Source organism: Chlorocebus sabaeus, chromosome 1 (assembly GCF_047675955.1).
Source record: "Chlorocebus sabaeus isolate Y175 chromosome 1, mChlSab1.0.hap1, whole genome shotgun sequence".
Classification (NCBI taxonomy): domain Eukaryota; kingdom Metazoa; phylum Chordata; class Mammalia; order Primates; family Cercopithecidae; genus Chlorocebus; species Chlorocebus sabaeus.
The window spans coordinates 44,174,015-44,194,257 of record NC_132904.1 but is presented as its reverse complement, the minus strand read 5'-3'; the positions used below and the strand labels follow the sequence as shown (position 1 = coordinate 44,194,257).

The window sequence follows — 20,243 nt, the reverse complement described above, 5'->3', positions numbered from 1 at the left end:
ACTTGAGTGTCGGTAAGGCATTCATGGCAAGCAGATTTTCCATACTTAGTAAGACAATACAAGGCTTAAATTGCAAATATTTAGGAAACCTAAGAGAGCTGCACCTTTGTTTCCAAACTTGCCTCAAGACCACTGTGATCCAAATTTAATAGGGAAACAAGAGGTGGCTGAAGATGAAACTTAAAAATCTTTGTATCAGAAATTCCTAGGACTCCTAGATACCCCTTTGGGTGTGGTCTGGCATGTGAACAGTTAATGCTTTTGAACAATGGCCAGATCAGGGAGAAGGAGGCTACTTTGCAGGCATGAAATATTCCTGATCTTCAGTGCCCATGCAGCTTGAATTGAGGGATAACTTTGTAGCTGGTCCCTGGGTACTGTAGTGAGAAGAGACCACTCAGCTCACAGATCCTTAGGAAACTTTATTAGCATCATAGGCGCCTGTGATGCAATATCTCAATCTCAGATTTTTCCAGGAATACACTTCCAGTTGTCTTACAGTTTATCCTTCTTACTATCACAATAGCAACCAGCTCGCCATATCAGTGGGGCCATTATCAAGAACAGAAATGGTGAGCTATCAGATGTCATCTTTGCCCTTTGTGTGGAGGTGTTTGTCCTTGGGTTTCAAGGGTATCTCCTGGTCCCTTGTATGCACTGTCAGTTAAAGAAAGTCCTATTTGATTCAAGGCCCTACTGACTTCTTTCTGCTTGGAGGCCTGCTCAGAACTGTCCCGAGGCCTCACTAATATATATATATTATATTATATTTTATATATATATATATATAGAGAGAGAGAGAGAGAGAGAGAGAGAGAGCACCACCATAGCAAATATCTGGAAGGGGAACATTTCCAGTTCAGATTATCTAACTGTACTTCAGAGCTCAAAAGAGACAGCAACATATTCTAAGCCAAAAGGAAGTAAAAGATATTATTTGGAATGCAGGATATGCTTGAGGGACAAATGTACCACCTGGAGCCCAAAGGAAGAGGGGTCTAGGCCAGAGGGGTCTGCAGAGCTCTGCAGGTATCCCTGTTACGAGCATCTTATTTTTAAAGTAATTGTTAGCCTCCACCCAACAGGTGCTTAACAGCGTCTTGGTTTTCTGGAAAGCTCATTAAAATAAAGGAGGTGGAGTGGGAATCCAGATGGAAAAAAGAAACCTCCTGTGTAAACATCCTGGTACTCACTCCAGAAACAGGATGATACTTGCAGTCAGTTTTGGACATTGGTAGAAGGGGAATTTAATCTCAGACTAGAGACCACATCCCCACTGCAGGGAGAGTTTAGTTCCTGGCAAGAGAGGTGGGCAGGCATGCCAGCTGTCCTGATGAGATCAGAGACCAAGCTGCCAGCACTTTTGGCTGATAAGACAGCCTGGATCCTGCAGTGATGGTGTGATTGAAGACCTGCTGTCAGAGTTAGGGTGAGGCTTCAAAGTGCTTTCTAGCTGAGCAGAGAGTGGTAGAAACCCAGTGAAATCCACCACAGGGAATCATAACTTTGTGCCCAGAAACCAAAGACCTTGCCGGGAGAGGCAAGAAGAAGCCTCCAAGGTCCTTCTTTGGCAACTCAGCCCCTCATGGGTCCACGTGTAAGCTGAGGTCACCAGATGATCAGTTGGCAAAGTCAGGAAAGCTCTTTATTTGCAGCACTGGCCCAAGTGCAAGTAACTATCTCATTTACATCTTCTGTTACCTGTATCCTAACTGCTGATTGCCACAAAGGGCACGTTTGCACAGCTCTTCCCTATAAAACAGGGCTGTTCAGGATGGTTTAAAACATCATTAAAATAGGAACCTCTTAATATTTCTGTTTTTTGGAATCAAATAGCTTCTCCCCCACCCCCATACAAATCTAGTCATAGGTTTCTTAGTTCTGAAGGAAAAAATAAATCCTGAGTGCTTTAGTCCCTGGGCTCTGTTAATTTTCCTTGGGACCACCCAGGGAATCCCCTGGTTTCTAAGTAAGAGTGCTGGTGTTGGGTTTGCCTCCAGAATCAGGTTGACTCTGTGCTGGGCTCAGGTTGAACCTGACTTCTGCAGTGTCAGATGTGGCTGTACGCCTCTGATTAGGATCTGGATGGAATTCTAAAAAGTGAATCTCAGAAAGAAAAATAAGCTGATATGACTGTTTGAGGTTAAAAAAAAAAAAAAAACCTGCACAAATCTGTAATTTACATCCCAGAAGACAGTGTATTCTTTATTGAGATCATGAGGCCTCAAACCAGTGCAGAGTTCATTTAAAATAGTAGAACATAAACCTGTGAAGGGTTAAAATGAACCTGACTCACCTGGTGTACTACCGTCCTAGCCAGAATTTTAAAAAGCCAGTGAATCGAAGAGATTTCTGTTTTCTTCTTGTTTCTAATAATCTCTAGATTCTAGAGGATATCATCCAAACATTTGAAATATGGTAGGTACAATTTTCAAGTTGTATTAGATTGAAACAGTTGTTCGACGTTCTCAAGTCAACATGCCTCAATGGCCAATAGCTGGCTTCGAGGTATCCAGGTTTAAAAGTATAACTCCCTGAGTTTTGTGTAGAAGTGGTCCCTTCAGCAGACTTTTATCTAAGTAAAGTCATTTTGAAAAAATGATTTGCATTTTTCTGGAGCCAGTACAGTGGTCTTTTGGCTGGAGGAACAATGTGATTGAACAGCCACCACCTGTGCTCACAGAGGAACCACACCTGGCCACCCAGGAGGGTGAGCAGCCCCCATAAACAATATCCAGATCAAGGGCACGGGTGTGGTTTAGAGAGGCAAAAGCCACAAAGGTGCATGGGGGCAAGTGACTGACTGGTTGAAGCAAGTCCTTGACATCTCAGTTCAGGATCTTTTGGTTGTATGCAGTTTGTCATGGACTGATTTCTGAGCCTCATATCTGTTTGAGTCTAAAATAATAGCCACAGGTTCACCACCTTTTTGTTTCCCCTGCTGTTTTTCTAGTAATTCAGACTCATTTTTGAGAAGCAGCTGCTCAGAGCCCTTTTGGGGCCTGACTACTTGCCCTCTTACCCCTCCAGGCTCGAGGTCATGCAGCAGGCAAGTCCCTCTTGCCCATGCTCAAGGCTCCATGAACAATTCCTTTATCATGAGTTAGGCATTAAAGGCAAGATGGATGTGGATTAGGGGAAAGGAGAAAGGCAGAGGAAGCCATATAAACAGAGGCCTAAGATGAAAATAGCTGTTGACTCAGTGAAGGACTCAGGTGGGGACTTGCATGTGGGCCAAGGCCTGGGTGCCGTGAGCGAGGCAGAGGCTGGAGGAACTGGAGAGCTTGACTCGGGAATGGGCATGGTGCAGGAGGGTTGCATGAGGTGGGAAATGACTTTCCAGGCTCCAAACTGGCCCTGGAACCCAAGTCTTTTCACTCTTGGTCCTAGGACTGCTCCTCTTCATTAAGTTGTCTCTTGCTGAAAACTGAGCACCCATGATCCACCCCTTCCTACAACCTGGGGTCCAGATCTGTATTCTCTCTTGGGGGGCTTGAGTACTTCTACCATGACACCCTCCTCTTATAGGAGGCTGCTTATGTGTATTCCTTAGGTCTAACCTTGAGCCCTATCATAACAGTGTCCCCAGTCAAGCCACATGCCACCATCTTTTGGGGATGGTTTCATGAAGGGAACAACATGGCAACAGGATTGATGCTAATAGAAATTTCTAGAATCTCTCTCTTTTTTTTTTTTTTAGAAAAAGAACTGAGGCCTGATGTTGGTGTTTTATATGTATTTTTCAGGGCCTCAGCTTTGACTTCTATTTATTTTATTCTCTCTCCTCACTTATGCTCAGAGGGCCTAGTGTTCAGAGGCCACTCATTTGAAGGTGTGTAATAAAAACTAAAGGAGACTAACAGATCCAAAGGTGATCAGGTCAGCTGTTCAAAGCATGCAGTTCTCGCCTGTAGACCCAAGAAAGCAACCTGGAGTGTCCTTGCATCATGGATTGACCTCTCTGGAAAAGCCTTAAGAGCTCATTCGGCTCAGTCTCCCCAATGAACAACAGCTTGGGCAGGGAGACTGTTTCACCTAAGGTCACACAGTGAGTCAGTAGCAGAACTGGGTATCAGCTCTTGGACCTTAACTCCCAGTCCAGTGCTCTTTCTACTGTACCATGTTCGTGACTGACCACTGTCAGACTAGCCTTAAAGTAGAGTGGGAAGCTCAGCTGCAACCTAAGGCATTTTAGAGTGAACTGGGAAAAGGTGCCTTGGATGAGTCCTCATACTGTTCCCAGCACAGGCTCCTCTACAGCAGTCCTGAGGCTTGGCGGCCCTCCATGATGGCTGTTGTCAGGGGGCCTGGAGACTCGCTGTCCTGAGGGGTGGCTGACTTCCTCAGTCTGAGCTTGGTAGGAAGTAAAAGCAAATGTTAGGAGCGGAGGGCTGTGAAGGGTCTCAGGATCCATTATTTTGATAGTGGTGTTTGGAGTGGAGTTTTTTGGGTTAATTTTAAGATTAAAGTATAATGTACATACATGATATATTTTTCATTTATGTATTTTTATTAGATATTGACAAATTATAATTGTAGATATTTACTAGATACAAAAGTGATGCTATGTGTTATACAATGTGGAACGATTGAATCAAGCTAATTGACATATCTATCACTTCAAATACTTACAGTTTATTCCTCCTGTCTAACTGAAACACTGTATCCTTGACCAAGATCCACCCATTTTCCCCATTCCCCAACCTCTGGTTACTACCATTCTGCTGTCTCCTTCTATGTGTTCATTTTTTTTTTTAGATTCCACACGTAAGTGAGAACATGCAGTGTTTGTCTTTTTGTGCCTAGCTTATTTTACTTTGCATAATGTCCTCCAGGTTCATCCATGTTATCACTCATGACATCATTTCCTCTCTTTTAAAAGGCTGAATGGTACACCATTGTGTATGTACACCACCTCTTTTTTATCCATTCATCATCAGTTGATGTACACTTACGTTGATTCCACTGATGCTGCAATACACATGAGAGTGCAGGTATCTTTTGGACATACTGATGTCAAATCCTTTGGATACACACCCAGTAGTTGGATTGTTTGATCATATGGTAATGCGATTTTTAGTTTTTGGAGGAACATCCACAATGTTTTCCATAGTGGCTGTACTAATTTACATTCCTACCAACAGTGTACTAGGGTTCCTTTTTCTCCACAAGAGTATGTATCTTGAGTGTACAGCTCAATGAATTTTCACTCCAATGTAACCAGTACCCAAATCAAGATATAGAACAGCAGGGCCATTCTTTTTCTTTTTCTTTCTTTCTTTTTTTTTTTTTTTTTTTGAGACAGAGTTTCGCTCTGGTTGCCCAGGCTGGAGTGCAGTGGTGCGATCTTGGCTCACTGCAACCTCTGCCTCCCGAGTTCAAACGGTTCTCCTGCCTTGGGCTCCCAAGTAGCTGGGATTACAGGCATGCACCACCATACCCAGCTAATTTTTTGTATTTTTAGTAGAGATGGGTTGTCACCAAGTTGGCCAGGCTGGTCTTGAACTCCTGGCCTCAAGTGATCCACCCACCTTGGCCTCCCAGAGTGCTGGGATTACAGGCTAGAGCCACCATGCCTGGCCCAGCGGGGCCATTTTTTAAGGGTCTGAATTGAACTATTCCATTCTGCAGAAGGAAAACTCCAGTCGCTTTTCTAGCCCAGCAAGAGATTGTCTTCTCACATCACATTTATCCTTCCCTACTTCCAAGTAGCAGAGTGCAGGCATTGAAAATATAGGACCAGGAAGGATAAGTGGGGACTGAGATGGGGGTGGTGGGGGGGCACTGATCAGATGAGGGCAGATGAGGTGGTGGACAGGGAGGTGATGGCAGAATGGGGAGAGGTGGCCAGTGAAGGCAGGAAGAGGAGCACCCAGAGACAGAATTCACCTGCTGTCATGGAGCTCAGGGCAAAAGACCCAGAAATCTGAGGAGGCTGGGAAATCCCGAGAACAGGAGGAGCAAGGGACCAAGGTCTAGAAAGAAGGCCTGAAAATGTGCAAGGAGTATTCTTGATGGGAGGAGTTGTTGGTAAGTCTCTCTTGACTTGCAGGTACCCACTTTTCATGAAAATGATGGAGGCTGAAGGAATGATGAGTTTTTAAGCTGAGGCCATATTGAAGTCAGAGTTGCTGACTATGAAGGAGCTTGAACTTGGAGACTGTACAGGTCCCTTCAACATCTCAGTCCCACAGTTCAGGGAAGGCCATACTTCTGATGAGGTTGGGAAAGAATGCAAGAAACTGCCCAATTCTAAAATATTTCTCAACGCCTTTTTCTTTTGAGGAGTGGTTTTAAAAACCTTCCTAAACCAAGAGGGTGCAGGGATAGCAATTGTCTAGGGCCATGAGAGTAACCATCTCCTCTGTTTTTACTTTAGTGAGGTTGATGAATGACCAAGAAGACAGCAGTCCTTTGAATTCCAACAAAGTGGGTGAAGGACACTTGGAATTTACGTTGGTTTTTGTGTGCTATTATCATCTTGCATGGCGCAAAGATAAATGACTCATTGGAATAGCATCCTTGGGAGGGTGGAAGATAAAAGCCAGTGTGCAGTGATTTTCTCTCTAAATTCCAAGGCTTTCAGAATATACTCTGCTTATTGACCACAATCTTCACTGATCTTGCCAGAGTTGTCACCAAGCACCTCAGAAAACAGCCGCTTGTGTGAGATGTCAGGTTGTGGCAATGCTGAGAGCCTGGGCCAGGCTGGAACTGAGCTTTTTAGATGTTACCGTGGGCTGACGTTTTTGAACCTCACCACAGAGCATATTTAATATCTATTTAAGTGTCCAATTTGCCTTAATCTTCCTGGCAGCGTGTCATTTGTCTGATGGTTCCCTGCATAATAGGGGTCATGTTGATACCAGGCTGGGGCCAGCCCTAGCCAATGGTGCTTGAGTGAGGGGCTCTAGTGCCTGCCCTGCCCCCATCTCGCCCTCCTGCTACTGTGCCTTATACCTGTTTTCTGCTTGTCTATTTGCAGGCTTGCAAAGATTCTGTGAGGATATAGAGATGATGATCGGATTCCAGCCCAACATCTTCTGGAAAGTCTGCTGGGCATTTGTAACCCCAACCATTTTAACTGTAAGAATTTTGCATGTTTTCTTGTGCAGATAGCACCTTGCATACATATGTGGTGTTTTACGTTTGAACAGTGTGTGCCTGTGTGTGAGCCTGGGAGCTGGTGTGTTGGGTGGTGGTCTTGTCTTTCAAATGAGAAGACTGAAGTTCAGCGAGTTTAAAAGACTTGCCTAAAGGTGCCTAGCAGGTCAGGTGCAGAGCTGGGACTCATGCACAGATCTTTGGAGCACCCTATGGCACATTTCCCATCATATCAGTCTGCTTTATGTACTAATAATGGATTACAATCAAGCCACGTTTTCCACGTGCTAACCACGTGGTAGGCTTTGTTCATAGTGCTTCCTACGTATAGCCTCATCTCTCCTTCACAGCAGCTCTTCAAGGGTGGCATTATAATTATCTCCACTTTACAGATGAGGAAACGGAAGCCCAGAGTTGATGTGACTTGCCTTGCATTGCACATCTAATAATTATCAACAGCTTGGATTTGAACTCAGGTGGTCTGACTCTAGAATTCATACTTTTAATCATGGTTCAACACAGCTGCTCTACAACTAATATAGCATTAAATTTTTATGCTAATTTTTATTGCTTTTGAGAACTACCTTGTCATCTTCAAGTGGGATGATGACATTTTGGGATCATCTGACATTCACCTTCTTAAAGATCAGAGCCTTTCATGTTTCAGAAAATCTGCAGTTCAGGGACTTACATTCTCATTTTGTCACCTTTGTTATTGTGCTATAAGCTGCCAGCTTCGCCCCACTTTGCACTGCAAACACAGCAATTGACAGAGATCTTTTCCCCTCCTCCTCTCTAGCTTATATAGGTGTAATTTTGGGAACGCTGGAGGATGTTGGCTGTAATTCCCAATGAATCCAGTAGGTGACACTAGAAACCAGATTAAGATCTTTGTTTTACTATTTACACATGCTACCAGTTTCGCTAAAGGAAGCAAGACAGGATGAAAGTATAATTGTAAAAGGAATGCATTTTTTTTTCTTCTTTCCTTCCCTCCCTCTCTCACCTTCCTTCATAAAATGAGTTTTAATCAAAACATCTCAATTTTTTTCTGAAAAGCTAGAAATGTAGACAGAAAAATCATTCAGCGTTGATCTCCCTCTGCGTTGACACGAACGTGATACTGAGGCTGACATCTGCACCCATATTTTAGAGTATGCAATTTGTCTGAAAAGTCCCACCAGATTTGGAGCATGACAGTTGAAAAGGATAGGCTTTCTGTCTCTTGAATTCAGGACTGGAATGTATATGAAGAACTCGAATTTACCTAACCGGTGGGAAGAGAACATCTGTGAACAGACTCGCAGGCCTCCGGTGTTCCCATCTCCACTGCGCTTGCCCTCTTCCCTGGATCCTACCACTCATGATTTATGCTTGGCTAAAATCAAAGTTAGAACCTGTTCTAGATTCTCTCTTGCTTTTCTTCCCGCCCCAAACATACTGTGCTTCAGAGGATTTTATTATACCCTGGAACAACATTTCACATAGTAACAATCAGCGCTGCTGTTTGTTGTGGTCTATGTGAGGCAGGCGCTTTATAAGCATTGTTTCTAAAGCTTAGGACCACTTTGCCTGCTGGGTGATTCCTCTCTCATTTTACATATGTGTGCACTGAGGCTTGGAGAGGTCAAGGAACTTCCCAAGGCCACCAGATTTGGAGATGACAAAGTCAAGAATTGAATCCAGGACTGTCTAAGCTTCAAGCCAATACCTAAAATATATTAATTCTAAAAACCTAGTACTTTCATCTTTAATTAGAGTTTGTCCAGTTTGGATTAAAATAGTTCGAATCATTTTTGTGAGCAGAATGTCAGAGAAGAGGAATTTTAGGGACTTGCTGTTTTTTGAGAAAGTTCCTCAACTATGTTGTGCTTTACTTAGTTTCTAATATAAATCTTATGCCAGAAAGTTGTGGAGAGGTCCCAGAAAATGTTCTGAACCAGATTCCCCTTCTGTGTTGGCTGGGAACTAGGGACAATGAGAAGGGGTCAATTCCATCATCATTGTCAACTGATGAATCTCCCTCCAGCACCTTCTTTGGCTGCCATCACAAAAAGGTCAGGGTGTACCTGACTCAGTGGCTAAATTATGATCTCTCATGGCCAGTCCCAGCCAAGGACAGCATTTTGTCAAAATTAACTTGTCAGAGGGAAATTCATGGCAAAGGACAAATTTGCACAGGTAAGTTTGATATGATATGTGTGCAATTGGAAATGAGTATCAGAGGACCAAGCCCAACACTTATTTTTTACCATTTGCCCTTCTATAAAATGGATATTTGTGGTGTGCTGGAATAGGCTAAGATTATGAGTTTAAATTACTTTGGAGCCCCTAAAATGAAATTGATCATTTTTATACATGCCTTCACGGATTTATAGAGCTATAAATATTCTCCATGCAATTATTGTATACATAGTCAGATCATGTTACTGAGTTATGCGTGCACATAAGCAGATGTATTGCTATTTATATAGTAAATGAAATGGAGCAGCTTACAATAATTACATTAGACCATACTTCCAATACTCTGGTTAATAAAGCTTATAACTCTAGGGACAAATGTTTAAAAAGGGGCCTAGAGTAGACATCTCTTTCCATAGAAGATTCTTTTCCAACAGTTGTCTTCGGGCTCGTGTTGCTTTGAATCAATATATTGAATTATTGTTGTACTGAAATAATCACTTATCCCAGCTGCTTGGGCTTTGCGGTAATAATACAGATGCCTTACATCCATCTAGCACTTCACACTTTTCTAAAACACTTTCATACATTATCTTTCCTGGCAAAATTCCTTCCAATCACTTTTGGGCAGTTATTTTGTGGTTTAAGTTAGGAAGAGAGGGGTGGGGAGAGCAGGAGAGGATTTATATGGGTACATTATTCTAGACTGATGTTGCTATAGGCAGGGTGAATACAGGGAGCCATACACCATTCAGGGAAATTTTTCCCCAAAGGCTTGAGTAGCGAAGTTAGAAGCTTGGCTCTTTTTAAAGATGCCTGCCTCTATTTTTAGCACTTGAATTCCCTTCTTTCTGTTTAGCTGCACTGGCCGAGTCTTCAGAGGGTTCTCATGGCTGTTGCTAGCCCAAGTGTGCAGTGATAGGAGTTAATGGGCAGAAAACACATCATGACCCCTCTTAAAATCGAGGGGGGGACTTATGAGTAAATACCAAACTATCATTTCCAGAAAACCCCTGTGTTGTACACACAGAGTGAGACATATCCATTTTATAGCAGGGAAGTCTGAGACATAAAGGTCCCTCAGCTAATCAGTGGTTGGGCCAAGATGAGCCTACTGGTCTCTGGGCTCACGGCTCACCACTTGGTGATGACGCCTGTTCTCCTTGAGTCATTTAAGGGGAACTGTGCATCCCTTCTGTTTGTCCCACAGCTTATCATAGGACTAAGCTTCCGGCTCAGTCACTGCCTGGGGACCAATCTGGATCTCACTCAGCCAGCATTAGAGGCAGCTCCTGGATGTGGGCCATTAAGCAAAGTAGATTCAATTTTTTAAAAGTAAAAAGACATAAACGTAATGGAATTCCCCTCCCCCTCCTTCCCTCCCCTTCCCTCCTCCCCCAACCCCTCCTGCCCCCTTCCTCCCATCCCCTTCCCTTTTTCTTGAGACTGAGACTTGCCCAATTGCCCAGGCTGGGGTGCAGTGGCATGATCTTGGCTCACTGCAGCCTCTGCCTCCCATGTTCAAGCAATTCTTCTGCCTCAGCCTCCTGAGTAGCTGGGATTACAGGTGCCCACCACCATGCCTGGCTAATTTTTATATTTTTAGTCAAGATGGGGTTTCACCATGTTGGCTAGGCTGGTCTCAAACTCCTGACCTCAGGTGATCCGCCACCTCAGCCTCCCTAAGTGCTGGGATTACAGGCGTGAGCCACTGCGCCTGGCCTGGGTTTCTTTCTTATAACAAAAGCTTGATTATTACCCATTATAAAAAATACAGGCTGGGCACAGTGGCTCACGCTTGTAATCCCAGTACTTTAGGAGGCTGAGGTGGGCAGATCACCTGAGGTCAGGAGTTTGAGATCAGCCTGGCCAACATGGTGAAATCCCATCTCTACTAAAAATACAAAAATTAGCCGGGCGTGATGGCGCATGCCTGTAATCCCAGCTATTTGGGAGGCTGAGGCAGGAGAATTGCTTGAACCTGGGAGGCAGAGGTTGCAGTAACCGAGATCGCACTATTGCACTCCAGCCTGGGTGACAGAATGAGACTTTGTCTCAAAAAAAAAAAAAAAGAAAATACAGACAACTCCTTAAAAACACCCACTATCATCCCCGCCCACCTCTGCCCACTTGTCACCTTAGTATATATCCTTTAAACTTGTCTTCTCTGTCTGTCTGTATGTATACACATGCACATATATTGCTCCGCTCCCATGGTTTGGCAAATGCAGGGTCAGCAGCTCAGTACATGTCATTTCCATCTCTTTGAAATTTAGTTTCTTCATTTGAAAAATGGATTAATAATACTACTCTTTCGTGGGTATAAAATATTAGAGACGAAAGCATCAAACTCATAACAGGGGTTTAATAGTGTTGAGTGCATGAATAATTCATGCCACCACCCTAACACATGTGTCACTTCTCTTTCCAGTTTATCCTTTGCTTCAGCTTTTACCAGTGGGAGCCCATGACCTATGGCTCTTACCGCTATCCTAACTGGTCCATGGTGCTTGGATGGCTAATGCTCGCCTGTTCCGTCATCTGGATCCCGATTATGTTTGTGATAAAAATGCATCTGGCCCCTGGAAGATTTATTGAGGTAATTCCGTCTACTTCTTTCTCTCCCGATTCCTCCCAAGGGAAAGCCCCTGAAAGCCCTGCACGTTAAAAAACAAAAGATTCGGTAAACTTATTCAAGAGGGAGACTTGGTGATAAAGCGATTACAATTGCCACCATTTCTATTAAACCCATTTTTATTATGTATGATTCCTCTAATGGAGGGGCTCAGCCAATCTGCAAGCAGAACTGTTATTATGCTAGTCCTCAGTGTGGTGACAGCTCTGGGGAATAAATGATTGAGGGTCTCCTTTTTCCTGGAGTTTCCTCCTCCTCTCCCCTCATCCACAGTTTAAATCCCAGTGTTTTATTTTTAACCACACATCAGATTCCCCCTTCCCTGATGGTCCTCTCTGTCTAAGGCTTCTTCTTCCCAAACATCTATTACCATTAAACTTAAAATCACTACCCCCTCCTGTTGTGCCTTTGTTAGGGATGGTTGAGGGTCTCAGCTGATTAAAATGCCACTGTTCCCACAGAATGTAGTGAGAATTTCAGGACATGGCTGGTATGAGGTGAGACTTGTCTGTCTTTGTCAATTGATCCCTTGCTGGACCCATTTCCCATCTCTAATGCGTAGAATCCCCACTGTCACTCCAGAGTGAATGGGACGGGGACTGCCTCTTGTGCCACCAGTGAAGTGTGGTCAGGCTTTTGTTATTTATGAGAAGTCACTTGCTCAGGTGTGCTAGGAATCACCCAACCCTGCCTCGGTCTTGAGGATCCAGGAATCTGGCATTTTGGACTAGATCAGGGCTACTTAGGGTTTGCTCCAGCAACCAGCAGCATCCTTCTCACCTGAGAACTTGTTGGAAATGCACATGATCAGAATCTAGGCAGAAGACTCCTACTGAACCAGAGTCTTGGGGAAATGGGACCCTGGCATCTATAGTTTAACAAGCCCCCCCCCCCCCCCCCCCCCCCCCGTTAGTGAAGCATTGGACTAGCCTCAGGTGATAGAAGGCAGAAAAGAACAGTTTGGGCTTTGCTGTTGGTCTGCTGGGTTGAAAAAGGAATGAAGAAGGAACAGGCCTCTGGGGTATCCCACTGGGGCTCTGGAGGGGAGACAGAGGATGGGAATCAGGCATGTGGTACGTGCACAACACAAAAGTCCACTGGGTTGGGGGGTAGCTTTTGTCTTCATTGGACTAACGGTGGAGACGGAATTAGCAAAAGGATGTATAGGAATGTTTTTACTGCAGCCATATTCTAGTTTCCAACCTCAGGAAATTCTGTTATTCCCTTGAGGTAAATGAGGTAAGTGACCGGCCCCATGGGCCTCCAGAGATGGTTCACTCCTGCCCCACATAAGCCTCCCCACCAACTGACCCAGAAATCTCTTTCCCTCTGAATAGAACCTGGTTTAGCCTCTGCTACTTTTGTCTAAGGCTAAAATTCTCTAAACTGATTGAGTTGGCTATATAAATTTATTATGGTGGATTTGGGACACAAAGGTTGCAGACTGATGATTAAGGAGAGATTAAACCAACAGCTCTAAGTACCAGCTTCACTTTAAAAGGTAATAAACATATAATTGTTCCCTCTTATGTAGTCAGAAATATGTTTTCTTTCCTTTTTCTAGAAAATGTTCCAGTCAAGTTATGTTTTCCATAAAAATTTCAGCTGAAGGATTAGAGACATTCCTATTATTTTTAGCTTGCCTGCAAGAACCCACACTGCTGAACCAAGTCAGAAGCGTGTATTTTGTCAACAGATAATTAAAATCTTTGCTCACTCTTGGCGATGTATCTTTGGGGTTGGATTTTTTTTTTCCTCTGGTCATTTATATCCTTCTGGGAAATATGCTAAACAAAATCCAATTATTTAGATGTAGCAACCCACTGTTGAGACTACAGAACGAAAGTAATCAAGCACATGTCTTTTGCAGACTGTGTTTGGCAGTGAAGAGAGAAGCTTGCGGATTCCCTTCATTTGGAGGGAAAAAATGTATAATTAAAATCTAGGCCCTTTATCCTCTATTAATCTTGTGCAAGGCAAACACAGAGCAATTGCAATATTGCTTGCAGGGTGATGTAAATAATTTCAAGTGAACCAAACTAAGTGTCCTCTTTAATGTCTCTGGCCTAGTTAATTAATGAAGGCTGATCTTCCTAACTGCCTCTCTTGGTAGAGGGCCTCCTTGGCTCAAGCAAGGACTCTGGCCAACGTGGTCATAAGCAGTTTGGGAATGGGCGGGTCATCTCCAGATGAGGAAGATGCATTACCTCTGTGACCCTGTCTGTCTTTGGCTTCTTTGCAGAGGCTGAAGTTGGTGTGCTCGCCACAGCCGGACTGGGGCCCATTCTTAGCTCAACACCGTGGGGAGCGTTACAAGAACATGATCGACCCCTTGGGAACCTCTTCCCTGGGACTCAAACTGCCAGTGAAGGATCTGGAACTGGGCACTCAGTGCTAATCCAGTGGTGTGGGATGGTCCAGACTTGATCCTTTTTTTCCCGTCTGCCTCCTCCTCATGTTTTCCATAGCGCTCCTCCCATCTTTCTTCATCTTTCTTCCTACATCTTGGCTCATATCCATGCCTGAGAGTGATTATGTAGAAAAGCAGGCGTAATGTCGCATGCTGTAGTAAAGAGCTACACAGACCACCTGGAGTGCTGTTTGCCTGTGCCCATGGTGACTGTTTCTGGTCAGGTTTGTCCCCTGACCACACGTTTTACCCTACAGGGGAGGATCAGTTAGATGAGTGCTGGTACGTATGCGTGGTTTGGTCAATAGAGGTATCCACCGTGTGATGTCATGGGGGGTGCCAGCAAGGCATATATAGAATGACTGAATTACAAGACTTAATTTGGACTTGAACAGAACTGAGCAATGTAGTGATCTTGTTCAGACACACAAAGTTCAAGACAGGTGTTTTTTTTTTTTTTTCAGAGAGTCAGCAGTGGTCAGAAAATGTTTTGGATGTAAGACAAGACCATTCAATTTGGACACCACTGCGGTGGTTAAGTTTGTATTTCCAGTCACCACTGGGGATCTGTTTCCTTCCTGTGGATCAGCCATCTCCAGTTACCACTAACTCAGACGCTACAGTCTGCACATTGTGACTTAGATTGAACTGTCAGTTTTCTTCCCTCAACTGTCTGGTTTTGTTTTAAATAACCACATTTGTGGGTTCTTTTGGCCATTTCCTCCACACTCTGCCCAAGAAGCCATCATATAAGTTGTGCCTCATTTTGTACATTCATAGTAGAACTCCATGCTGGTTTCTACATGATATTTACCACCATGGTTCAATGTCACGATCCCGTGTTTCTTCTCTAAATGTCTCTCTGTAAGCTGTAGATACCTTGTCTTTTGACCTCTGGGAAAACAAGACTTACCCTGGTTCTGTCTATATATTATATATATAGGACACAAGCTCTTAAAAGACAGATAACTTCTTAATTTTTACTCTTAACTTTTTCATTCACAGTAAAAGGCAATTGTGGTCATAGAGAAATCAAAGAAATGGAGAGTTTAAAAGAAAGCAACCACAATATTCACTGCACTGGTAGTATATTTTAGGACATGGTATTTATAGAACTTTCTGATAAATACAGCTTAGGTAAGTAGCGAGTGAGCCAATTAAGACTATAGCTTTTAAGACTACATTTAGCCGATTCAATTTTAAGAGTTCCCTATTCACAGTATTCATTTTAACTGCACTCTAATGAGAGTGGATCATATGTCTGCAGAAATTGGCCAAGTGTAAACTTTATTATCTTCTTGTATCCTGAACATGCATAGATGAAATTTTTAAAACGTGACATGTGTTCATGTAGTGTGTACTCGTAGTGGTGTTTTCTGTCCTTATAAATATCCTATGAATTCTGTAGAGATGGTGAGTTTAGTGTAGTGTAGTCTGGGGATTTTATTTTCCCTTACAGTAATAATATCTAAACCTAAAATTGTTTCCTTTAGGGGAGATCATTTCAATCATTTTCTTCATTTATCTTCATAGTACAGGGTCTCAGGCAAAGTTTTCAGTTCAAATCTTGTATATTGTGACATTTGCATCCTGTTTAACAGAAATGAAACCCAACAACAGACTTTAATGTACCTTTTTTTTTTTTTTTTTTTTTTAAAGATTTCATTTGTTAAAAAAAGTCTCAACTCATTTTACTGAGCTCTTCCTTTTCTAGGGCAAGTATCGTTGCCATTCGCCAACATCAATATGAACTTCCAGTTTTTAAGAGGAGCTTGTGAAATGTTTTAGCAAAGGAAACAAAGATGGGTTTTGAACTTTAGATTTTCATGTCTTTTGTCTGCAGTGTATATTTGTTCTCCCCTCTCCTTCTCCTCCTTTCCCCTCTTGTCTCCCAAAGCTCAAACGTGCTTGAGTCTATCACAGAGACTAAACCCTGAGCTTCCTCTAAACTTAGCTTTAGGAAGATGAGCTGTTGCCTCACCTGTCTGCCATGAACACAGGTTTCTCTAAGAAAGCCATATTGATGAGAAGCCCCCAGTTACTGTAGTGGATGTCGCACAATGGTACCAAAAATGAGCCTCTCCAATTGATACCTGGTAGAGTGAGAGGAGCCGGGAGGAATAACTTAGGCCTGGAAATTATCTGCAGGCTTTCCAATTTGAAGGTTGAGTAAAAGAGCTTAAATCAATTAGCATTCTCTCATGGGACTGGTATGTTTGTGTCAGGATGAATGGTTTTTGGCTCTCCTCTTGCCTCTTGGCTAAAACTCGAGTCTGATGCTGGACACCAACCCAATTTCTGCTAATTGCTGCTTTTGTGATTAAAAGGTGTGTGTTGGGGGGGGTTCCCACAGATGCTGCCAGGTTTTGTACAAACTGAAAGTTAATTGTGAGAATGGAGACCTCATCAGTAGCGGCATGTTTTGGATTTGGGGGCATTTACATTTGTGTTAATTATGATTTGTCCAGGTAAGACACAGTAGCTGCTCCCCGAGCAGCTGTTTTCCCCCGACCCCACTTCACTATAGTTTCCAAGATTTATTTCCCTTTGTTTAAAGGGACATGCTTAGCTGAAAGGTTCCAAATTTACCTGGAAATGGTTACCTTGTAAATTTAGCTTGTCTAATGGACTGTTTCCATGATATTAAAATGTACAGTCAATTGGAAGAAAAAAATGAATGGATAAAAATAAAATGAATAACATTGTTAGAAACTGCCACCTGAAAACTTCCCTTCAAACTAGGGAAAAAACCAAGTAGCTGAGGAAAGACTTTTATTAGTTCACTGTGTAGAATAGTGGAGCATTTTCCACTTGTGAGATTATTTCATAACACCAACAAAGTCCAGAAACTCATTCAGAGAAAAAAAGCCATATGTGAAAAACATTAACCCTGTCATATCCTCAGAGGAGAAAAAATGTATATTTCTTAACAATTGGTGTTGTGACTTCTTATGCAAATGTCTTGCATATTAGTAACTTATTATCTTTAGGACTATGTTTATCAGGTACAAATATGTCCAGTTCTGTTTTATTGTTTCGTTTTCCTTTATATTTATGTATTGCATGAGGTCTGTGGTCAATGCAAAATCATGATGACCTCAATGTCTTTGAAATTTCCAATGCGTTTTTAATATGTAAGAAATGTAATCAACTTGTATTTCAGTAAGCAGCACTTTAAAAAGAGTTTAACACGATGACCTTTAAGTAGATAGGACTTGGGTTGTTTTTATGGTAATGTTGCATTGGAGTTGAGTTTTCCTTTAATTAAGTTCTTGTTTCCTTATCTACGTGTCTCTCAGTGCTTCCTGTCCACCTTTGCTGTCAGCATGGTTTTCCCATGCCTAAAAGTAAGATTTTCTTTTCTCTTTGTTCCCTTGGCCGTAGGTCATTGTCCTCTTCCCAGAGGCTAGCACAATAACTGTTGCTCAATGTAAGGTGAGATGGCAAGATCATACTACTGTTGTTGCACCTGGATTTGAGTTGGGACATGCTTCTTTGAGGCAGGTGACTCGAGAGAGGACGTGCTGTGTGGCAGGGTGTTTTGCAGGACCAAAAGGTCAAGGCCAACAGAGGAGCATTTCCTTCTCTTTCACAGTGGGTATCATGCAGAAAACTTCCAGGTTGGGAGCAAATGTGTGGGTGATTCAGCCTTGATACTCATTTCCCCACTAAGTGGCCCTAGGATTTGTGAAAGTGAAGCTTCCTATCTTTCCCAGATTTTGCTTTAATTGTCCAGAAAGGCAAAGTAGTTTCGAAATGTGGTCTTTGCTCAGGTCACCTCTGAGCAGCCTGCAGCCAAAGAGAAAGTGTTTTCAGATTGGGTATTCATCACCTCTGAAAAGCAAGCAGTGGTTTGACTTGCCTGCCGTGGATTAAATACATCTTCAGGTAACCATTTGCCTTATAGGTGTATTTTACTGTTAGGATGATTCTTAGTAATTGACTAAAAACGGTTTTGTCTCTCATTTGTTCGTGTTTTTTTGCACTTTATTATGGACCTGTAAAGGAATAGGTTAATTCTTACATTGTGTACTTGGCTAACGTCCTAAACGCAGGCACCTTTTGTGGGTACTGTTGCCCACGAATAAATATATGTTCCCTAATCAGGTCCTTATATTTTTTCATTAACTAAACATGAAAGAGATATATTATGTTACAAATGATGCATCATATATATATATATCTTATAGAGTACATATTATATACTGCACATTATTCATTTAAGAAGTCATTATTCTTGAGGCCCTACCTCAAATTTTGTATTTATGTATAAAAATGCAATTTATTGTATTATATATTTGCCTATTATATAATAATATAAATTAGAATTTATCCTAATAATGTATGAGTTCACAAAACCCTAAATAAATGTCAGTGTTTAAAACATAATGATTATAGTATTGTGTCTCTTACAAAGCCATTACCCATCATCTTTCTTTCTTAATAAATAGCCTTTAGGTATCCCCAAGATTGATCTATTTTGTTGTGCAAAACCTGGGACGGTCAAGGAAAACTGTCCTCCTGGGAAAACGAGATACTGTGCTGCTGCAGAAACAAATATCAATTCAGTTATTATGTTTTTAACCATCAGAATACACTATTGTTTGCTGAATTGTTAATCAGCCTCATGGGGGGAGAGAGATTGGAGTAGGAGAAAGAGAAGGAAGAAAGAGAGAGAAAGAGAATCTGAGTAGATCTGAGATCTGAACAGACAGACTGGACAAGTGAAAACACTGTGTATGTTTTCATGATCATTTTGTCAGTCTTCAACTCTATTTCAATTTAGCAAACATTTTATGCAGTTCCTGCATTGTGCTAGGCCCCAGGCAAAATGGAATAAAACGGTCTCAAATCTTAAGGAACTCAAATTATAGTAGAAGGCAAACCTATTTCTAAAAAACAAATAAATGCCATTTCTCTCCTTTTGAGTGGGTGGAGCCCTCATGTTTCTTACTCAGAGATGTGGCCCCAGGGTTCGGTGTCATGTTCTCTGCTGTCTGATCAGCTCAACCCAGAGGCTCTGTTCTCCTCAAATGACCACAACATACTCATGCTCTGCCTCCACCTTCAGCTTCAGTGTCAGAAGGCTACAGAGATGATCTAGGCTATCCTCACTAGGAAAGAAATGCCCTCACAAGCTGATGCTGAAATTCACATGCCAAGTGCACAGGTGTCTAGCCTGCAGTCAAGCTCTAGACTGGGAAGAGTCTATGATAATAAGAGCTCCATATAATACATTCAGGGACTGGCCTTAAAACTGTACTTTGGCAGGTGCACAACGCTGTTAACACTAAACTCAGTGTAATGTCTTATCTTCCCAGCAACGGTGCTCCTGAAAGGGCAAGAAGTGCACTCTGTGGGATCAGAGCTTGGTGCTGACTCATCGTCTTCTATGTCCTTCCTGAGATTCCTTTGATCATTGTGTGTGTGTGTGTTTGTTTTTAACTTTTTATCTTGAAAAATTTCAGGTATACATAAAATTGGAGGGAACAGAATAATGAACTCCTACGTCCACATCACACACTCTCAGCAATTACCAACTCATGTCCAAGTTTATTTCATGATCCATCTCCCCACCCCAAAACCCTGTTTCCCTAGAGTATTTCAAAGCAGATCCCAGGTACCATGGAATTTCAGGGAGAAATGCTCTGTTTTTATAACCCTTCTAAATATGTTTTTCCTTAATTGGGGATAAGGAGAAATAGGGGAAACTTAGAGTTAATTTTTTATTTTTAGAAGAAGAGTCACCAGTCTGGTACTCCAGTCTCACTGGTGACTCTTCTTCTCCCAGGATTTGTCATGTGACTTGCTGGATCATGGCAAAGTCTGGGAGTCCAGGGGAGATGCTGGAGTATGTGGGGTCTTGGACGTGGGCTCAGGGGTCTCAGGATAGCCCAAGTATTTTGATTCCAT

The 20,243-nt window shown here is 42.5% G+C and overlaps 1 protein-coding gene across 2 annotated transcripts in view; it reads left to right on the top strand.

Annotated features, from left to right (window-relative positions):
• Window positions 1-14,506, top strand: part of SLC6A5 (solute carrier family 6 member 5) — a 53,823-nt gene extending 39,317 nt beyond the window's left edge. For both annotated transcript variants that reach the window (XM_008004256.3, XM_073017773.1), the window contains 3 exons: window positions 6,986-7,086; window positions 11,717-11,884; window positions 14,163-14,506. In XM_008004256.3, the coding sequence (XP_008002447.2) occupies window positions 6,986-7,086; window positions 11,717-11,884; window positions 14,163-14,318 (425 nt within the window). In that variant the 3' untranslated portion in view covers window positions 14,319-14,506. The remainder of the gene's footprint in view (window positions 1-6,985; window positions 7,087-11,716; window positions 11,885-14,162) is intronic.
• Window positions 14,507-20,243: the final 5,737 nt, after the last annotated feature.